This window comes from Bubalus bubalis, chromosome 6 (assembly GCF_019923935.1).
Source record: "Bubalus bubalis isolate 160015118507 breed Murrah chromosome 6, NDDB_SH_1, whole genome shotgun sequence".
In the NCBI taxonomy this organism is placed as follows: Eukaryota; Metazoa; Chordata; class Mammalia; order Artiodactyla; family Bovidae; genus Bubalus; species Bubalus bubalis.
Window position 1 is genome coordinate 116,935,902 of NC_059162.1, and position 13,997 is coordinate 116,949,898.

The 13,997-nt window shown below is 51.1% G+C and overlaps 1 protein-coding gene across 1 annotated transcript in view; it reads left to right on the forward strand.

The window, feature by feature from the left end:
• Positions 1-13,494, forward strand: part of RAMP1 (receptor activity modifying protein 1) — a 41,785-nt gene extending 28,291 nt beyond the window's left edge. The window contains exon 3 of the mRNA XM_006066757.3: positions 12,877-13,494. Within this exon, the coding sequence (XP_006066819.2) occupies positions 12,877-13,132 (256 nt within the window). The 3' untranslated portion in view covers positions 13,133-13,494. The remainder of the gene's footprint in view (positions 1-12,876) is intronic.
• The last annotated feature ends 503 nt before the right edge of the window (positions 13,495-13,997 follow it).

The following is a 13,997-nucleotide window of genomic DNA, read 5'->3' on the forward strand; positions in this document are numbered from 1 at the left end:
AGGGCCCCCCACACACAGCCCGGCCCCACGTGCTGCACACCGTGCTTCCAGGCGGCCGCGGCCGGTCCGGATGCCGAGTGAAGACTCAGCTCAGGGTGCCCCCGTCCTTCCCCGAGGTGCACCTCTGGCTTGCGGGGTCTGAGTGGGCACTGATACACTTACAGCTCTGAGTGCAGAGACTGCGGCCTGTGCTTCTGAGAGGTGTGTGCCCCGGGGGCCTGGGACTCCCCGCTGCAGAGCCCCTATGCAGGTGGCGACCCCAGCTGTCCCCAGGGCTCATCTGTCCACACTGGGGTCCTGGACAGCCCAGGCTGGAAGGGACAGTGACCCCCCCTCAATGCCCCTTCCCTCCCAGCCCAGGTTCAGGGGACAAGGACTCTGAGTGGCTCCTGGAGTCACAGACATGTCAGCCTCCTCCACGGGGCAAGGTGTGCCCCATGCCGGGCCCGGGGTACAGCAGGGAACCCGAGGTCACACCCCGGGCGGACAGACAGCACATGGGCGGCTGCAGCACCTGCAGGGATGGGGAGACACAGGGGTCCCAGGGCCCGGAGGTCGTGCCTAGGGGTGTATCCCCACAGTACTGAGCTGGAGACAGGAATGTATGCAGGCAGGTGGCGAGGGGGCTGGGGGCATCAGACGAAGGGGTCCCCTGCTCCGTCCCTGCTGTGGACCAGGGCTGGGAGAACCACTTCCTCTGGAACAGGAGATGCAAAATCTGGCCTGAGGGTCACCGAGTGGGTCATTCCTAAGTGGGTTCTGAGAGGCGGCTGGAAACAAGACCGAGTGAGAAGAAACAGGCTCAGAATTTCCCAGAAGTCCCCCTCCCCCATGTCTACAAGGCAAGAGGCTCTAGGAGGGCAGGCGGGAGGAGATCCTGGGGACTCAGCGCCTGTCTGTACTGAGTGGGGCGGCCCTCTGTGCAGTGTCCCCCAAGCTCCACGGACCCCAGAACACTGCTGGCATTTGCCTTGGTGGAATGTCTCAGGAGTGGGACAGTCAGGCTGGCTCCAGGCCAGGAGAAGAGAGAATGAAAGAGCAAAAGACAGAGGAGCTAAAGCCAGAGGCCCCAGGGTGGGAGGGGACGGTGAGAATGGGGCCCCAGAGGGCTTGTCCAAGAGGGCGGGGTCCTGCAGTCTCCCCGACCACCTGGCTTCCTCTGCTGTCTAGGTGATGGAACCTCCAGATGGGGGTGTCTCCTGAGGGACAGAGAAAACGCCAGCCTCTTTCCACTTTTCTTCCTCTTCTTACCTTGAACAGCCCCCCTTCCAAGATTCTTTTTTCTCACCTTTATTCATATCATTTTCATTTTCCAAGAAGAATGGCGTTTGTCCACCTTGCTCAGCAAGTGCCGGTGGTCCGGGAGGTACTGTTTAGCCAGGGAGCTGGTCTTGTGAAGATGGGAGCTGGAACTGACTTCTGCCATTCAGGCTTGGTATGAAGCCTGTCGCATTGTTTATTTATTGACCTGGGAGTATTAGGGGGCACCTCCTAGTGTGTGTCATTCCTGGACAGACATGGAGCTCGTGGTTCCCAGTGTTCCCAGGGAAGATGGGTTTGCCCAGACATGTAGAACAGGAGTCCCTGTTCTACAGCAGACAGACCCAGTGTAGTGGGAACCTAGGAAACACCCGCAAGAGTGCATTTGCAGGCCGTGGTCATGCTGACTGCAAAGCGTTCCTGGCGAGGTGTCCTGTGGGTCAGCCCTAGGCCAGCAGAAATGCATGAAGACACCTATCACTTGGTCTCGGTGGATTTTTCCAGCTGGTTGGAATCTCTCTGATCTCCCTAGTTTAGGGAGGGCTTCGCAGTATGGGGTCCACCTGCCCCCCACCCCCATAGCAAGTCCTTGGGGTCCAGGTGAGCCCAGGTACACCGCTGGCTCGGGTCCCACCAGCACAGCACAAGTTTGCAGGTGACTCCAGAGTTTGAAGTGAAATGTTTTCAATCCAACCATCAACAGGACTTCTTATATGCTCCCTGCCACATCAAGAAAAACAAAAGATGCCCTGTCCTGTGCAGCCTCCAGGCACTGTGGGTCTGGGGAGCAGTCCCCCAGGTGGGCTTGGTTACCCCCCCTGAGGGCCACTCGGCCCCTCCTGTCTGTGGTCGGAGGCCCTTTGCAGAGATGAGCTGGCCTGGCACACTGGCCCCAAGCCTGGAGCCTGACTTGGGTGGGCCAGCCCATGGTGAGCTGTCAGCCCCTGCCAACTTTGGAAAGGTCCTGCAGTGGCTATTTATGAAATCTTGGGTGGGAGCGAAGGTGGAAAAACCAGGGGGAAGGCAGACCTGGCACCTAAAACATAAACGCGTTCCTAATTGTCATGAAAGTGCCTCAATAGCAAACGTGATGTTTGCTATTCATTTGAGAGATTTTTTTTTTATCACATTAAGAAGAACTTCTTTGTGCTTTACAAAGTTGTGCCTTTTTTAAAATCAGAAATGAATGTTCAGTTTTATCAAATGCCTTTGCAACATGTATCAAAACGATTTTTTGCTTTCCTTTGACAAACTGAAGTATGATTTTATAGTAATAGCACTGAAGCCTTCCTGAAATAAACCCACTTTATTCTACACAGCTAGCTTAAAGTTGCTAGTGTTTGAAAAAGGACATCTGTGTCTATTTATAAGTGAAAGTGAACATCTGTTGCATGAGCCTGCCTGTTCCCAGGCACGTGGGCGGGTCATCTTAAGAGGTTTGGGATCAGGGTTTTGTTAACTATTTCAAAGAACTGAGAAGCTTGACATCTTTTTCTGTGACCTTAAGAATCTGAAAGAACTGCCTGAGTCTAGCACCTTTTGTGAAAGTAGTTCTTAAGCAATTTTTTTCTTTTTTCCTCTAGATTGTCTACTTTATAAGTCAAGATCATCATTTATAATTTCCCCCAAAGCATTCCCATTCATCAAAGACTTTCCAATTTTTAACATACATGTTTTGCATGTTAGTCTCATACTTTTTCTAATCTTTTAACTGTGGTTTTGTATGTTGGTGTTTTCTCTGCTTTTTTTCTGGATTATCCACAAATGTGATCATTTCATTGTAGCTATTTTTCTAAAGAATCAACTGCTGAATCTACTTATTCATTTTTACGTTTTTTAAAAATATCAATAAATACTAGTTTTCAATAATTAGTAATGCATTTAAACTATTTGCCCTTTGGAGAGATCTATTTTGTGTTTCTCTATTTAAATGTCTTTATTTGGATTCTTACTTCATTTATTTTCATTTATTTTTAGTAATAACGAGATAAATTACAACTGCAGATTTTTCTCAAAATTCAGTTTTGCCTTGATTTCATTAATTTTTACATGCAGTGTTGCCATTATTTTTTCTTAACAACCTATAATTGAATTTTTAAATGCCATTTGGCCCTGAAATTATATAAGAGTGATCTTTCATTTCTAGGGGTTAATTTTTTTTTTAATTTTATCCTTTTTTTTTTTTTTACTAATTTCTAGTTTCTGATATTGTAGCCAAAGACTTAAAATCTCCACTTTGAGAATTTATCAAGTTTTCCTTTGCGGCCTAAATAGGATCCTGGGACTTTTAAAAAGCTTGTTGATTCTTTGCAGGATAGAAACTTCCTCATATAGTCACTGAAATCAGGTTTATTAAATTTATTTTTCATTTTTATGCTAGTTACTATTCACTCAACCTGGAGAGGTGTGTTACAGCCCCCCACAAGAAGGGTCTGTCATGATTACTCACAGCAGGAGGCTCTCTGGACCCTGCGGACCTGTGACAACGCCCTTCTCTGTGTGAACGCCCCTCTCTTCCCGGCTACCAGGTTACCGGGTTACCGGGTTACCAGGTTACAGTCTTCTGCGCTGGCTTGTGCTCCATCGCCCCCGCCGTCCTCTCCTGTCTCCAGGCAGATCTGTCCCTTTCTCTTCCTTCTGCTTTTGTTTCTCTTGCCTTTGAGATGACTGCTGTGAACAGGATGAGTGGGGCTTTGTTTTTCCCTACACTCTCCCTGCCCTCGTGGTGTCTGCAGTCTAGTAACCGAAACCAACAGTGAGTGAACAATCCCAAGTTAAAAGTTCAGATACAAAGAAGGACACAGCTGTGAAGGAAAACCCTATTTTGCTGGGGATCCTAATGAGTTGAAGCATCAGAAAAAAGGCCTGTTTGAGGAAGTGACATCTGAGGGACATGCAGATACTAGCCTTGTGAGGACCAGGTGAACGGTCTTCCACATAGAAAGTGCAGCATGTGCAAAGGTCCTGAGGCAGGAACACCAGCCAGGCAGGGTGGCCAGGGAGAGAGGGAGGGGCACAGTTGAGAGTGGAGAGGTGGGGGCTGCATGAGAGCTTTTGAATGCAGCATAGGTACGGGGAGGGGGCAGAGCATTGAAGGTATGAAGCAAGGACGAGCTGGTGTGGGCAGTGGGCTGAGGCTGGAGAGCACAGAGGCCAGGGCTCTGGCCCCAAGAGCCCATGGTGGACAGAGCCCAAACTGCAGAAGAGAGGAAAGCAGAGGAGGAAGATGATAGCTGCCTTTGGACAGCAAGGATATTCAACCAGTCCATCCTAAAGGAAATCAGTCCTGAATATTCATTGGAAGGACTGATGCTGAAGCTGAAGCTCCAATCCTTTGGCTACCTGATGCGAAGAACTGACTCATTGCTAAAGACTCTGATGCTGGGAAAGATTGAAGGCAGGAAGAGAAGGGGACGACAGAAGATGAAATGGTTGGATGGCATTACCAATGCCATGGACATGAGTTTGAGCAAGCTCCGGGAGTTGGTGATGGACAGGGAAGCCTGGCATGTTGCAGTCCATGGGGTCGCAGAGAGTTGGACACGACTGAGTCACTGAACTGAACTGACTGAACTGCTAAGCTGAGTAGGGGGAGGAGAAGAGACACAGAGATGCCCACGCCCCTGGCCCATGATCAGTGCAGAGAAATGAAAGCTGGTCCGTGACGGGGCTGCAGGAGGGGAGGGAACCCCTGGAAATGGGGGGACCCAAGGCAACTCAGAGAGGGCAAGGCTTCCCAGCAGGAATGAGAGATGGGGCTAGGCCGGGGGCACTCCAAGAGTCAGGTACATGGACAGCCCGCTGTGCCCAGGAAGGCTTCAGATGGGGGTGAGGATGTCAGGAGTGTTGGAGGCTGCAGTCGCAGGGCCCGGGAGAGGAGTGAAGCAGCACTGGCAGAGCGCAGAGGACCCTCACGGGCGGGAAGGGCGCGGTCAGATGAGGCAGGCCACAGATGGGCAGATGGAGCGAGAAGACAGAGAGCCCCGAGGGAGAGACGGGGCGGGGTGGGGGGTGCTGACCGCGAGGGAGGGCGTCTCTGGGGAAGAGGTCAGGGGAGGAGGGACCAAGGAGAGGCGGTCCCCGAGGAGGGGGCGCCATCTGGTGGCCTTGTCCTTCCGGCAAGAAGGGTCCAGGGAGCGCGGGGTCCTTGGACGCCTGGGGCGGGGAGCCGGCGGGGGGATGGATGCCAAAGGGGGTCCTGGCCTCGGGGCCCTCCCAGCCCCCAGGTGCAGACGCCCCTCGGAGACTGGGCATCTCATCCCCGCAGCATCCGTGTGGAACCCGAGATGAGGCGAGGGCCCTCTGGCCGGCCGCGCCCCCGAATTGCCATAGCCTTGTATCTCTCCGAGGGGTCCGCCCTTCCTCCCACTACATCCTGGAGCAGAATTTCCCGCCCCACCCCCCACACCCCCACCGGAGGGAGGAGGGAAGTCCCAGAGCTCCATCCCACCCCACCCCGGAGCGGCCTCGGGGGCAGAATCCCCGTGCTGGAAGCAGAGGGTGGGAGAGGGGGCTTCCCCAAGGTGGTCCCCGGGCCGGGATTGACCCCACCCAACTGGGGCAGAGGTTAGGCCGGTGGACGGAAGGAAGGCCGTAGGCTGCGGGCCTGCTGGGCGGGGCGGGGGTCTGCAGGACTGAGTAGAAGCCCGGGGCCACCGCAGCCCCTCTGAGCCCTGGGAGGTGCCAGACGTGGAGCGGCCACGCCCCCAGCAAAGTGCCACCCGCCAGGCAGCAGGGCTGAGGGTGCCCGCGCCCCCTACCCACCGCCAGCCCGGCTCCCGGCTCGCGCTCAGTCCTCTCAACTGCTTGGGATTCAGAGGGTTCCCTGCGCCAAAGGCTAAGGAGACGTGCTGCCCACGGCTGCAAATGCAGGGGGCTTGAGTGTCCGGCTTTCGACAGGCCTTTTAAAACATACAATTATAAAAATAATATGTGCCTGTAGGAAAAACGTGAAAAAAAAATCCCTCCAAAAGCGGAGATAGGAGAATAAAAGCCCACCCCTCCAGGGGTGACAGCCCCTCCTAACGTTCCGGGGCTTCCCCTCCTGCATGGACCGCTTTATGCCGAAACCACGCTGTCTGTGTCATTTGGTCTCCACGGCTTCTTCTGTTCAGCGTTTTAGCATAAGTGTTTTCTTCCTGAATATCTTTTTATAGCTACATAGCAGAGGCTCTTGTAAGCAACCTGAGTCCTGTCCTACTGCTTGCTCTTTTTCAAAATTAAAAATCTGTAGGAGACATCTTCTTGCATGACTTTGGTCTACCTTTCATATTATTAATTTAGGAAAATTCCCAGAAATAGAATTCCTGACTCAAAGGGTATCCATGACTTTGAAGTTCTCCAGACATAACTGCCAAATAGCTTTTCTGGAAACTTTTACTTGTTTATCTTCTACTAGTAAAGATACAAAACCTGCTTCATTTCACTGTACCTTCACCAGCACCGCATAATTCTTATTTTGAAAATGGATTGTTTGGATGTTGCTTCTTTCTTCCTTATAAGTGAGGTTAAACAATTTTTTTTCCAGATGCTTGTTAGCCATTTGTATTTCTAGAACTATTCAGCCAAAAGCTGAATGAGTATCCCTCTTTGTGTCTTGGACTCACCCACACACCTCCCTATCTATCTAACCACCCCCCCACCACATCAGTCTGGGGAAAAAAAAAAAAAAAAACCCTGACGCCGGGAAAGACTGAGCAAGAGGAGATGGGGACAACAGGGGATGAGATGGTTGGATGGCATCACCAACTCGATAGACATGAATCTGAGCAAACTCCGGGACAGAGTGAAGGACAGGGAAGGCTGCTGCGCTGCAGTCCGTGGGGTCTCAAAGAGTCGGACAGGACTTGGTGACTGAACAACAGCATGTCAGTCTAGCATTTGGACGGGCTCCCCAAGCCGGCCTCAGATGGGTCCCAGTCTCCTTCACGTGCCCCAGCTGCCAGAGTGCCAGGTGGTGCCACCTCCCCTACAACCAGCAGGTATTTAAAGCTGCTGGAAGCCACCAGGCTGTGAACTCTCCTGGGGAGATGGAATCCAATACAGGTCCAGAGAAAGTGAACCAAACTCGTGGTTCCTCCTCAGATATTCTGAAGACTTAGACACACACCGCCTGGTCAACATTTACCCGAGTTTATAGAACAAGAAATGTACCCTTCAGGGACCACACACCAGTTGTCCGGAAGTCGTCCACTTACTGGGCACCTGCTGTACACCAGGTCCTTGACCTTGTTTAATTTGATCTGCCCAATAACCCTGTCAGGTCAGGACCTGTCTCTTCATTGACTATAAAGAGACCAAGGCTTGGATGACCAAGGCTGGAGAAGACTCTTGAGAGTCCCTTGGACTACAAGGAGATCCAACCAGTCCATCCTAAAGGAGATCAGTCCTGAATATTCATTGGAAGGACTGATGCTGAAGCTGAAGCTCCAATACTTTGGCCACCTGATGGGGAGAATGGACTCATTGGAAAAGACCCTGATGCTGGGAAAGATCGAAGTCAGGAGGAGAAGGGGACAACAGAGGATGAGATCGTTGGATGTCATCACCGACTCAATAGACATGAGTTTGAGCAAGCTCCAGGAGTTGGTGATGGACAGGAAAGCCTGGCGTGCTGCAGTCCATGGGGTCACAAAGAGTCGGATATGACTTAGCCACTGAACAACAACAATAAGGCTTGGATGGGAGAGATGAGGCCCCGGGATCATTCAGCATAAGAGGTGGAGCTGGATTTGAACCCAGTTTTTCAGGGCACCAGGGCCCATACTCAGATGCTGTACAATCAGGACCAGTCAGTCCTGATGCTGGTTGGTATCCCCAGAGCAGACAAGTCCCCTGTGGGCAGCGGTGGGCACCTTCTTGTCAACAAGAAAAAATAATCATCAAGTGCAGTGCCAGGAGCCTGGACTTGGTGGGACCCAGACATACTGAAAACTCCCACCATACTGTTCAGGAACATTCCAAGCAAAGTTCACATGGGGGCCCAGAATAGAAAGTCTTGGCCAAAAAAGGAAAATGATTCCATTACATGAGAACTGAAAATATAGGGTTAAAACAAGAATATTTCCTGATGATTATTTTGGCCCATTCAGTCGGTATAATGTTCTTTTGAACAGAAGAATGTCTGTACTCTGGGGGGAATTCTTGTATCACATCCTTGCTGACAGAGCTCACAATATTTATTGAGAGTTTCAGCTGTCACTTCTGTATAAATAAACAGGATGAAGTGGGCAGCCAACTCTGCATGAGGGATATTTTTAGACGGGGGTGGAGGGGTTGGCTTTGCAGACAGGAAGGATATTTCAAGGAGAAAGTGCTTGGCCCCAGAATGGCCCACCATTGGCTCAGCCTCAACATGTGCCCAGTCTGTGGTCCCTGGTGTCACAGTTTCCTCGGTCAGGGGTTCTTCCCATTCTGGCAATGCCTCCTTCAAGGGATAACCCAGCTCTATTCCTCAGGCAGCGCACAGGGGACAACATTTAGGACTGACTGTGTCACTGTGTCTGCACCACACCTAACACTACCCGTCAATTTGACGGATCTGAGGTGGGGAAGAAGACACTCTGGTAACATGTATCCCTGTAGTTGGCCAATCACACACTCAAAAGGCTGGTCTTTGGTTTTTAACAACAGTTGACACACTTTCACTCACCTCGTACCAGGCTTCTGACGTGTACTAATTCATTTTTCCACAATGAGACCCAGTCTGTCCTGACTTCCTGTAGGTTTTTCCACTTCCATTTTCTGCTTGGAACATGAATCCTTGTTCTCTTAGAAAAACCACACACCCCTGTAGGCATGGCTCCTGCACACCGTCCACCACTTCTGCCCACTCCATCCATTTAGATGGTCATGTGGACTGAGGGAGGCCTTGTGTGCACGTGGGGTCATGGCCCAAAGAGCAAGCAGGGCAGAAAGAACAGTGACCTAGTAATCGAGAGACCATATGATAGGAGCTGTGGTGGAGGGGTGCTTGGGTGCTGGCGGGACCCCAACCTTTTCCCTTCTGCTTTTCAATACATGCCTGAGTGTCTCCTCAATGTTGATTTATGGCTTCTGCTCTGTGTACTCATTTCCTGTCCTAAAATAAGGAAAAGCATATTTTGTAAACCTTCATTTTACTGGGAGGAACTCTTCATTTCTTTGTGTGGGTCCAAAGTTCCTTGTTATATTCTTTTGACTGAAGAACTTTAACATTTCTTGTAGCACAGGTCTGCTGACCACGAACTCTATAAGCTTTTTTCTGAAAAGGCCTTTATTGAAAGCTCATATTTCAAAGATATTTTTGCTGAGTAAAGGATTCTGGGCAGACAGGGGTTTGTGGCCCTTCCCTCTACCCCTCCCTGCATCCCCACCTAGTACTTGAAAAATGCCACCCATTGTCTTCTGGCTTGCATAGTCTCAGTGAGAGGTCTGCCGTAGTTCACATCACACATTCCTCTGTAGATGTCTCTTTTTTTCCTGAATGACTCCAAGATTCTTTTCTTGGATTTTTTTTTCTTCACCATTGGTTTTCAGCAGTTTGACTTTAATATCTAGGTGGCTGTTGTTGCTGTTGCTTTGCTTTTTGATCTGTTTGGGTGGGGTGGGGGGGGCAGGGGGGTTGGCGTCTCTGGCCTTCTTGGATTTATGGTTTTTCATCTCATTATTTATGGAACATTTTCAGCCATTATCTCTTAAATATTTCTTCTGCCCCATCCCTTCTCCTTTTGGAATTCCAATTACAAGCTGGAGATGACATCAATGACAGTGCTCCTAATTTATCACAACTGTTAGATGCTTGTGTTTTTCTTTTTGTTTCAGCTTGGGTAATTTCTATTCACCCATCAAGTTCACTAGTTCTTTCCTCAGATGCCAAGTCTGATGATGACCTCATCAAGAAGGACTCTCTGATACTGTGGGGTTTCCTCCCGCAGCATTTCTCTTTGACTTTCTTACATTTCCATCTCTGCTGAAATTCTCTGTTGGTGCATATTGTCTACTTTCTCAACTAGACCCTTTATCATATTAATATTTTTAAGCCCCTGTATGATAGTTACCATATCTGAGTCATCTCTGAGTCAGATTCTGTTGATTGCTTTATCTTTTGACAGCAAGTCCTAATGTTTTATTGAATGCTGAACTTGCATGTTTAGAAGAGAAGAGATTGAGACAAATAGTATTTACATCTGGAAATAGTTAAGCCTCTTGTGTCAGGCTGTTATTATGGGATTTAAATTGATCTTGTAAGGAGTTGAGCTGGGTCTGGGATTTGTTGTTGCTATGGTTTCCTTCAGAGCATGATAGCCTTCAAAGATCTCTGGCAATGGGCTCCCATTGTGCTGAGGGTGGGGCTAGAGAATTTTTGTCTGTGTTCTGTGTCCCACCCTGTACACCTGTGCCACAGAGTAGGTCTCTCTACCCCTCCCTGCAGCAGAGTACTGTTGCTTGTTATTCTATGCCAGATTTATTTTGGTAGAGAGGAAGAGGCATTCCCTTGTCCTGGTCCAGTCTCAGCTCAGAAAAGCCCTAGACCATCAACCTCCTCCCTGTATCTGTGGGGGCTTGGGTGGGAGATTCCTGTCCCTCTCCCAGTGGTGTGGGGGCTTGGGTGGGAGATTCCTGTCCCTCCCCCAGTGGTGTGGGGGCTTGGGTGGGAGATTCCTGTCCCTCCCCCAGTGGTGTGGTATCATGCAGGTTTCTAGGTCCAGAATGGGTTCCTACTGTCCTCCCAAGGGAAAGGAGTTTTTTCTCCCCTTCTCCCAGCCCTGGTGTGTCTTCTTGTGCCCTGGGGCTGATGGCTGTGCCATCCCTCTCTCAGCAGCTCAAGGCTTAGCTTCCTGGAGATAAGGGTCTGGGAGGGCTTCAGTCCTGTTCAGCTGCAGCCACAGAGACTTGAATAGGTAAATGCACTCCCATGTTCAAAGCAGCAGAATCTGTTCATCAGGATCAGTTTTTCTCATCCTTCAGCGGCCCAAGGCAGTGTTGCTGCTTATGTGAGAAGGGTTGGGGAAACGTGTGGTGTCCGTGCCTGCCCCTTTCTTACATGCTCCCCCTAGAGCCTCATGAGAAAGAGCAAAGAGTCACGGAACCACCAGTGCACCTGGGGCCCCAGGAATTCCAGACTGACCCCCTCAGCCCACCCTGAACCCTGGGCAGCTCATTATTATGCAGCTGGTACAGCAGCTGCATCCTCTTCACACAGCCTTGCTCCTCCCTGAAACTCAAGTTACATTGCTGACTTGCAGTCTCAGCTCTCCGATGGACTCAAGAAAATCTATGACTTTGTAGTTTCTTCAGCTTTGTTGGTTGTCGTTCAAGAGGAATCAGCATTCTGTTTTGCTTTTTCCATCCTAAGCAGAAGTGATACTTTCTGGAAACTACATTTTCATTTCCCCAACATTGAATCTTCATTTATTTTAAAAAATTGACTCAAAAAATTAAACACAAACTTATAATATGATCCAGCAATTTCTGGCTTCTGAATATGCAGCTGAAAGAATTGAAAGCAGAGACTTGAATACATAATTGAACTGCATGAACTGCTACATGAATCCCATATTCAAAGTAGCGGCACTTGTCACAACAGTTAAAACATAGAAGCAACCCAAATGCCCGTCAATGAGCAGATAAACAAAATGAAGTATGTACAAGCAGTATATTATTCAGCCTTAAAAAGGAAGGGAACCCTGTCATGTGCAACAACATGGATGAACCTCAAGGACATTCTGTTCAGTGAAATAAGCCAATCACAAAAGGACAAAGAGTGTATGAGCCCACTTATGTGAGCTACCTGGAGTCATCAGATTTAACAGAGCTAGAAGGCAGGAGTTGCCAGAGACTAGAGGGAAGACAGGTGTGAGTGTTTAATGGGAACAGATTTTCTGTTTGGGAATGAAATAGTTCTGGAGATGGATGGTGCTGATGGTTGCACAATGCCACTATAGTTAACGCCACTGGACTACACAGTTTAAAAGGGTTGAAATGGTAAATTTCATGTTATTTATATTTTAGCATAATTTAGAACAAAATGTATTGGTTCTTGGCGTGTACCAGGGACGCTTCTAGGCACTGGGATTACAGAGGTGAACAAACAGACAACATCCCTGTCCTTATGGTGTTCACACTCAATAGGCAAAAAGAATGCATAACCTACCAGAGTGAAGGGTGATAGCGCTATGGCACAATTTCAGAGAGAGTGGGAAGATGAGGCGTTGGGGTGAAGGTAGGGTGGGAAGCCTCACGACAAGTCCTGTGGACCGCTGGGGGAGCTTCCAGGCTGGAGTGGTCTGCACGGGGTGATGGGGACGGCAAGGGGCTCAAAGGGCTGAAGCTCGTTTTTCCAGACTTCTTTCTGAAGATGCTTGGCTGGTCCACCTTCTAGTCTGCCCTTGGTGTGACATCATAGCTCCTAGAATCCCTTAGCTCCAGCTTGCCTTCTGGAGTCTGGCCACATGCTTCCCACACACACACACCCAGGAGCCTTCCAGGACCTTTGTCTCTAGAACCAGTTACCACCTCAGGGCCTGGGCTTCAGTGGAGCTTGCCACAGTGGGGATTGGGGTGGAGAGCCCCCAGCTCGAGTCCCCCCGGGTCCTCTGCCCGCCAGGGCCTGACGACCTGCTTTTCCACCTGCAGGAGCTACAAGGAGCTCTCCAACTGCACCAGGCACGTGGTGCAGCAACTGGACTGCTTCTGGCCAAACGCGGAGGTGGACAAGTTCTTCCTCGTCGTCCACCAGCGCTACTTCAGAAACTGCCCCGTCTCAGGCAGGGCCTTGCAGGACCCACCCAGCAGCGTCCTCTGCCCCTTCATCGTGGTCCCCATCCTGGTGACCCTGCTCGTGACGGTGCTGGTGGTCTGGAGGAGCAAGCGCCCAGAGGGCATCGTGTAGGCCATGGTCTGCGTGTGGGGGCAGGGGGAGGGCTGCCCGCTCACAGAAGTTGCAGAGTAGGTGGGAGGTAGGCACGGAGGCCCGGCCTGACCAAGGCTTCTGGAGCCCCAACGGCAGAGCAGACCCCCGCCCCCCCGCAAATCCCCTCTTCTACTGAGAAGAGCTCACCCTGGGATGCCAGCCAGAGTGGTCAAGCACACGCGTTGGCCTGGGAAGGCAGCCCAGGGGCCGGCAGGGAGCAGGTGCAGCTGTTGGTCTTGCTGGGGGTGGTCTGAGCTGTCTCCCAATAACCCCCACCGCAGTCGCTTCCTGCCTGTGGCCAGACTGTGGAGAAGTATTTGTGATTAAAGGATGTCCTCGAATCCGGGCAGCGTCCTTCTTTCTGGATGTGGACCAGCGGGAGTGGAGAGGGCAGACACTCCAGCCCCTCCCGACTTTCTCTGACAGGAGAGGCCCTCGCAGGGACATCTGCAGGGGAGGGTGACGGCCCCTCCAGTGTGGGAGACCCCTGCCAGTGTGGGAGACCCCCTGCCAGTCTCCCACACTGTCTGGAGCTCAGTGAGCTAGGACTCCACCCCAGACGGGGCCGGGTCTGCTCTATGTTCATGGAGGCCCCTCCCCAAAGATGGCTCGCCAGCCCCCAGGTCCCATCTGTCCCCCAGGTTTTTCAGCGGCCATTTCCTCTGCTCCCCTCAGGCTGTGGCAGCATGTGCTTCCCAGGCTCCCGCTTACTGCCAGGCTTCTAGAAGGTCCTGGAAACCCAAAGGGCGTGCCCTGCACCGTCCCTCCCAGATGTCCTCAGAGCTCAGCCCGCTCCTCCCGGGTCCCCACAGCCCCCAGCTGGCCGCAGTGCCTCCAGCCCAGG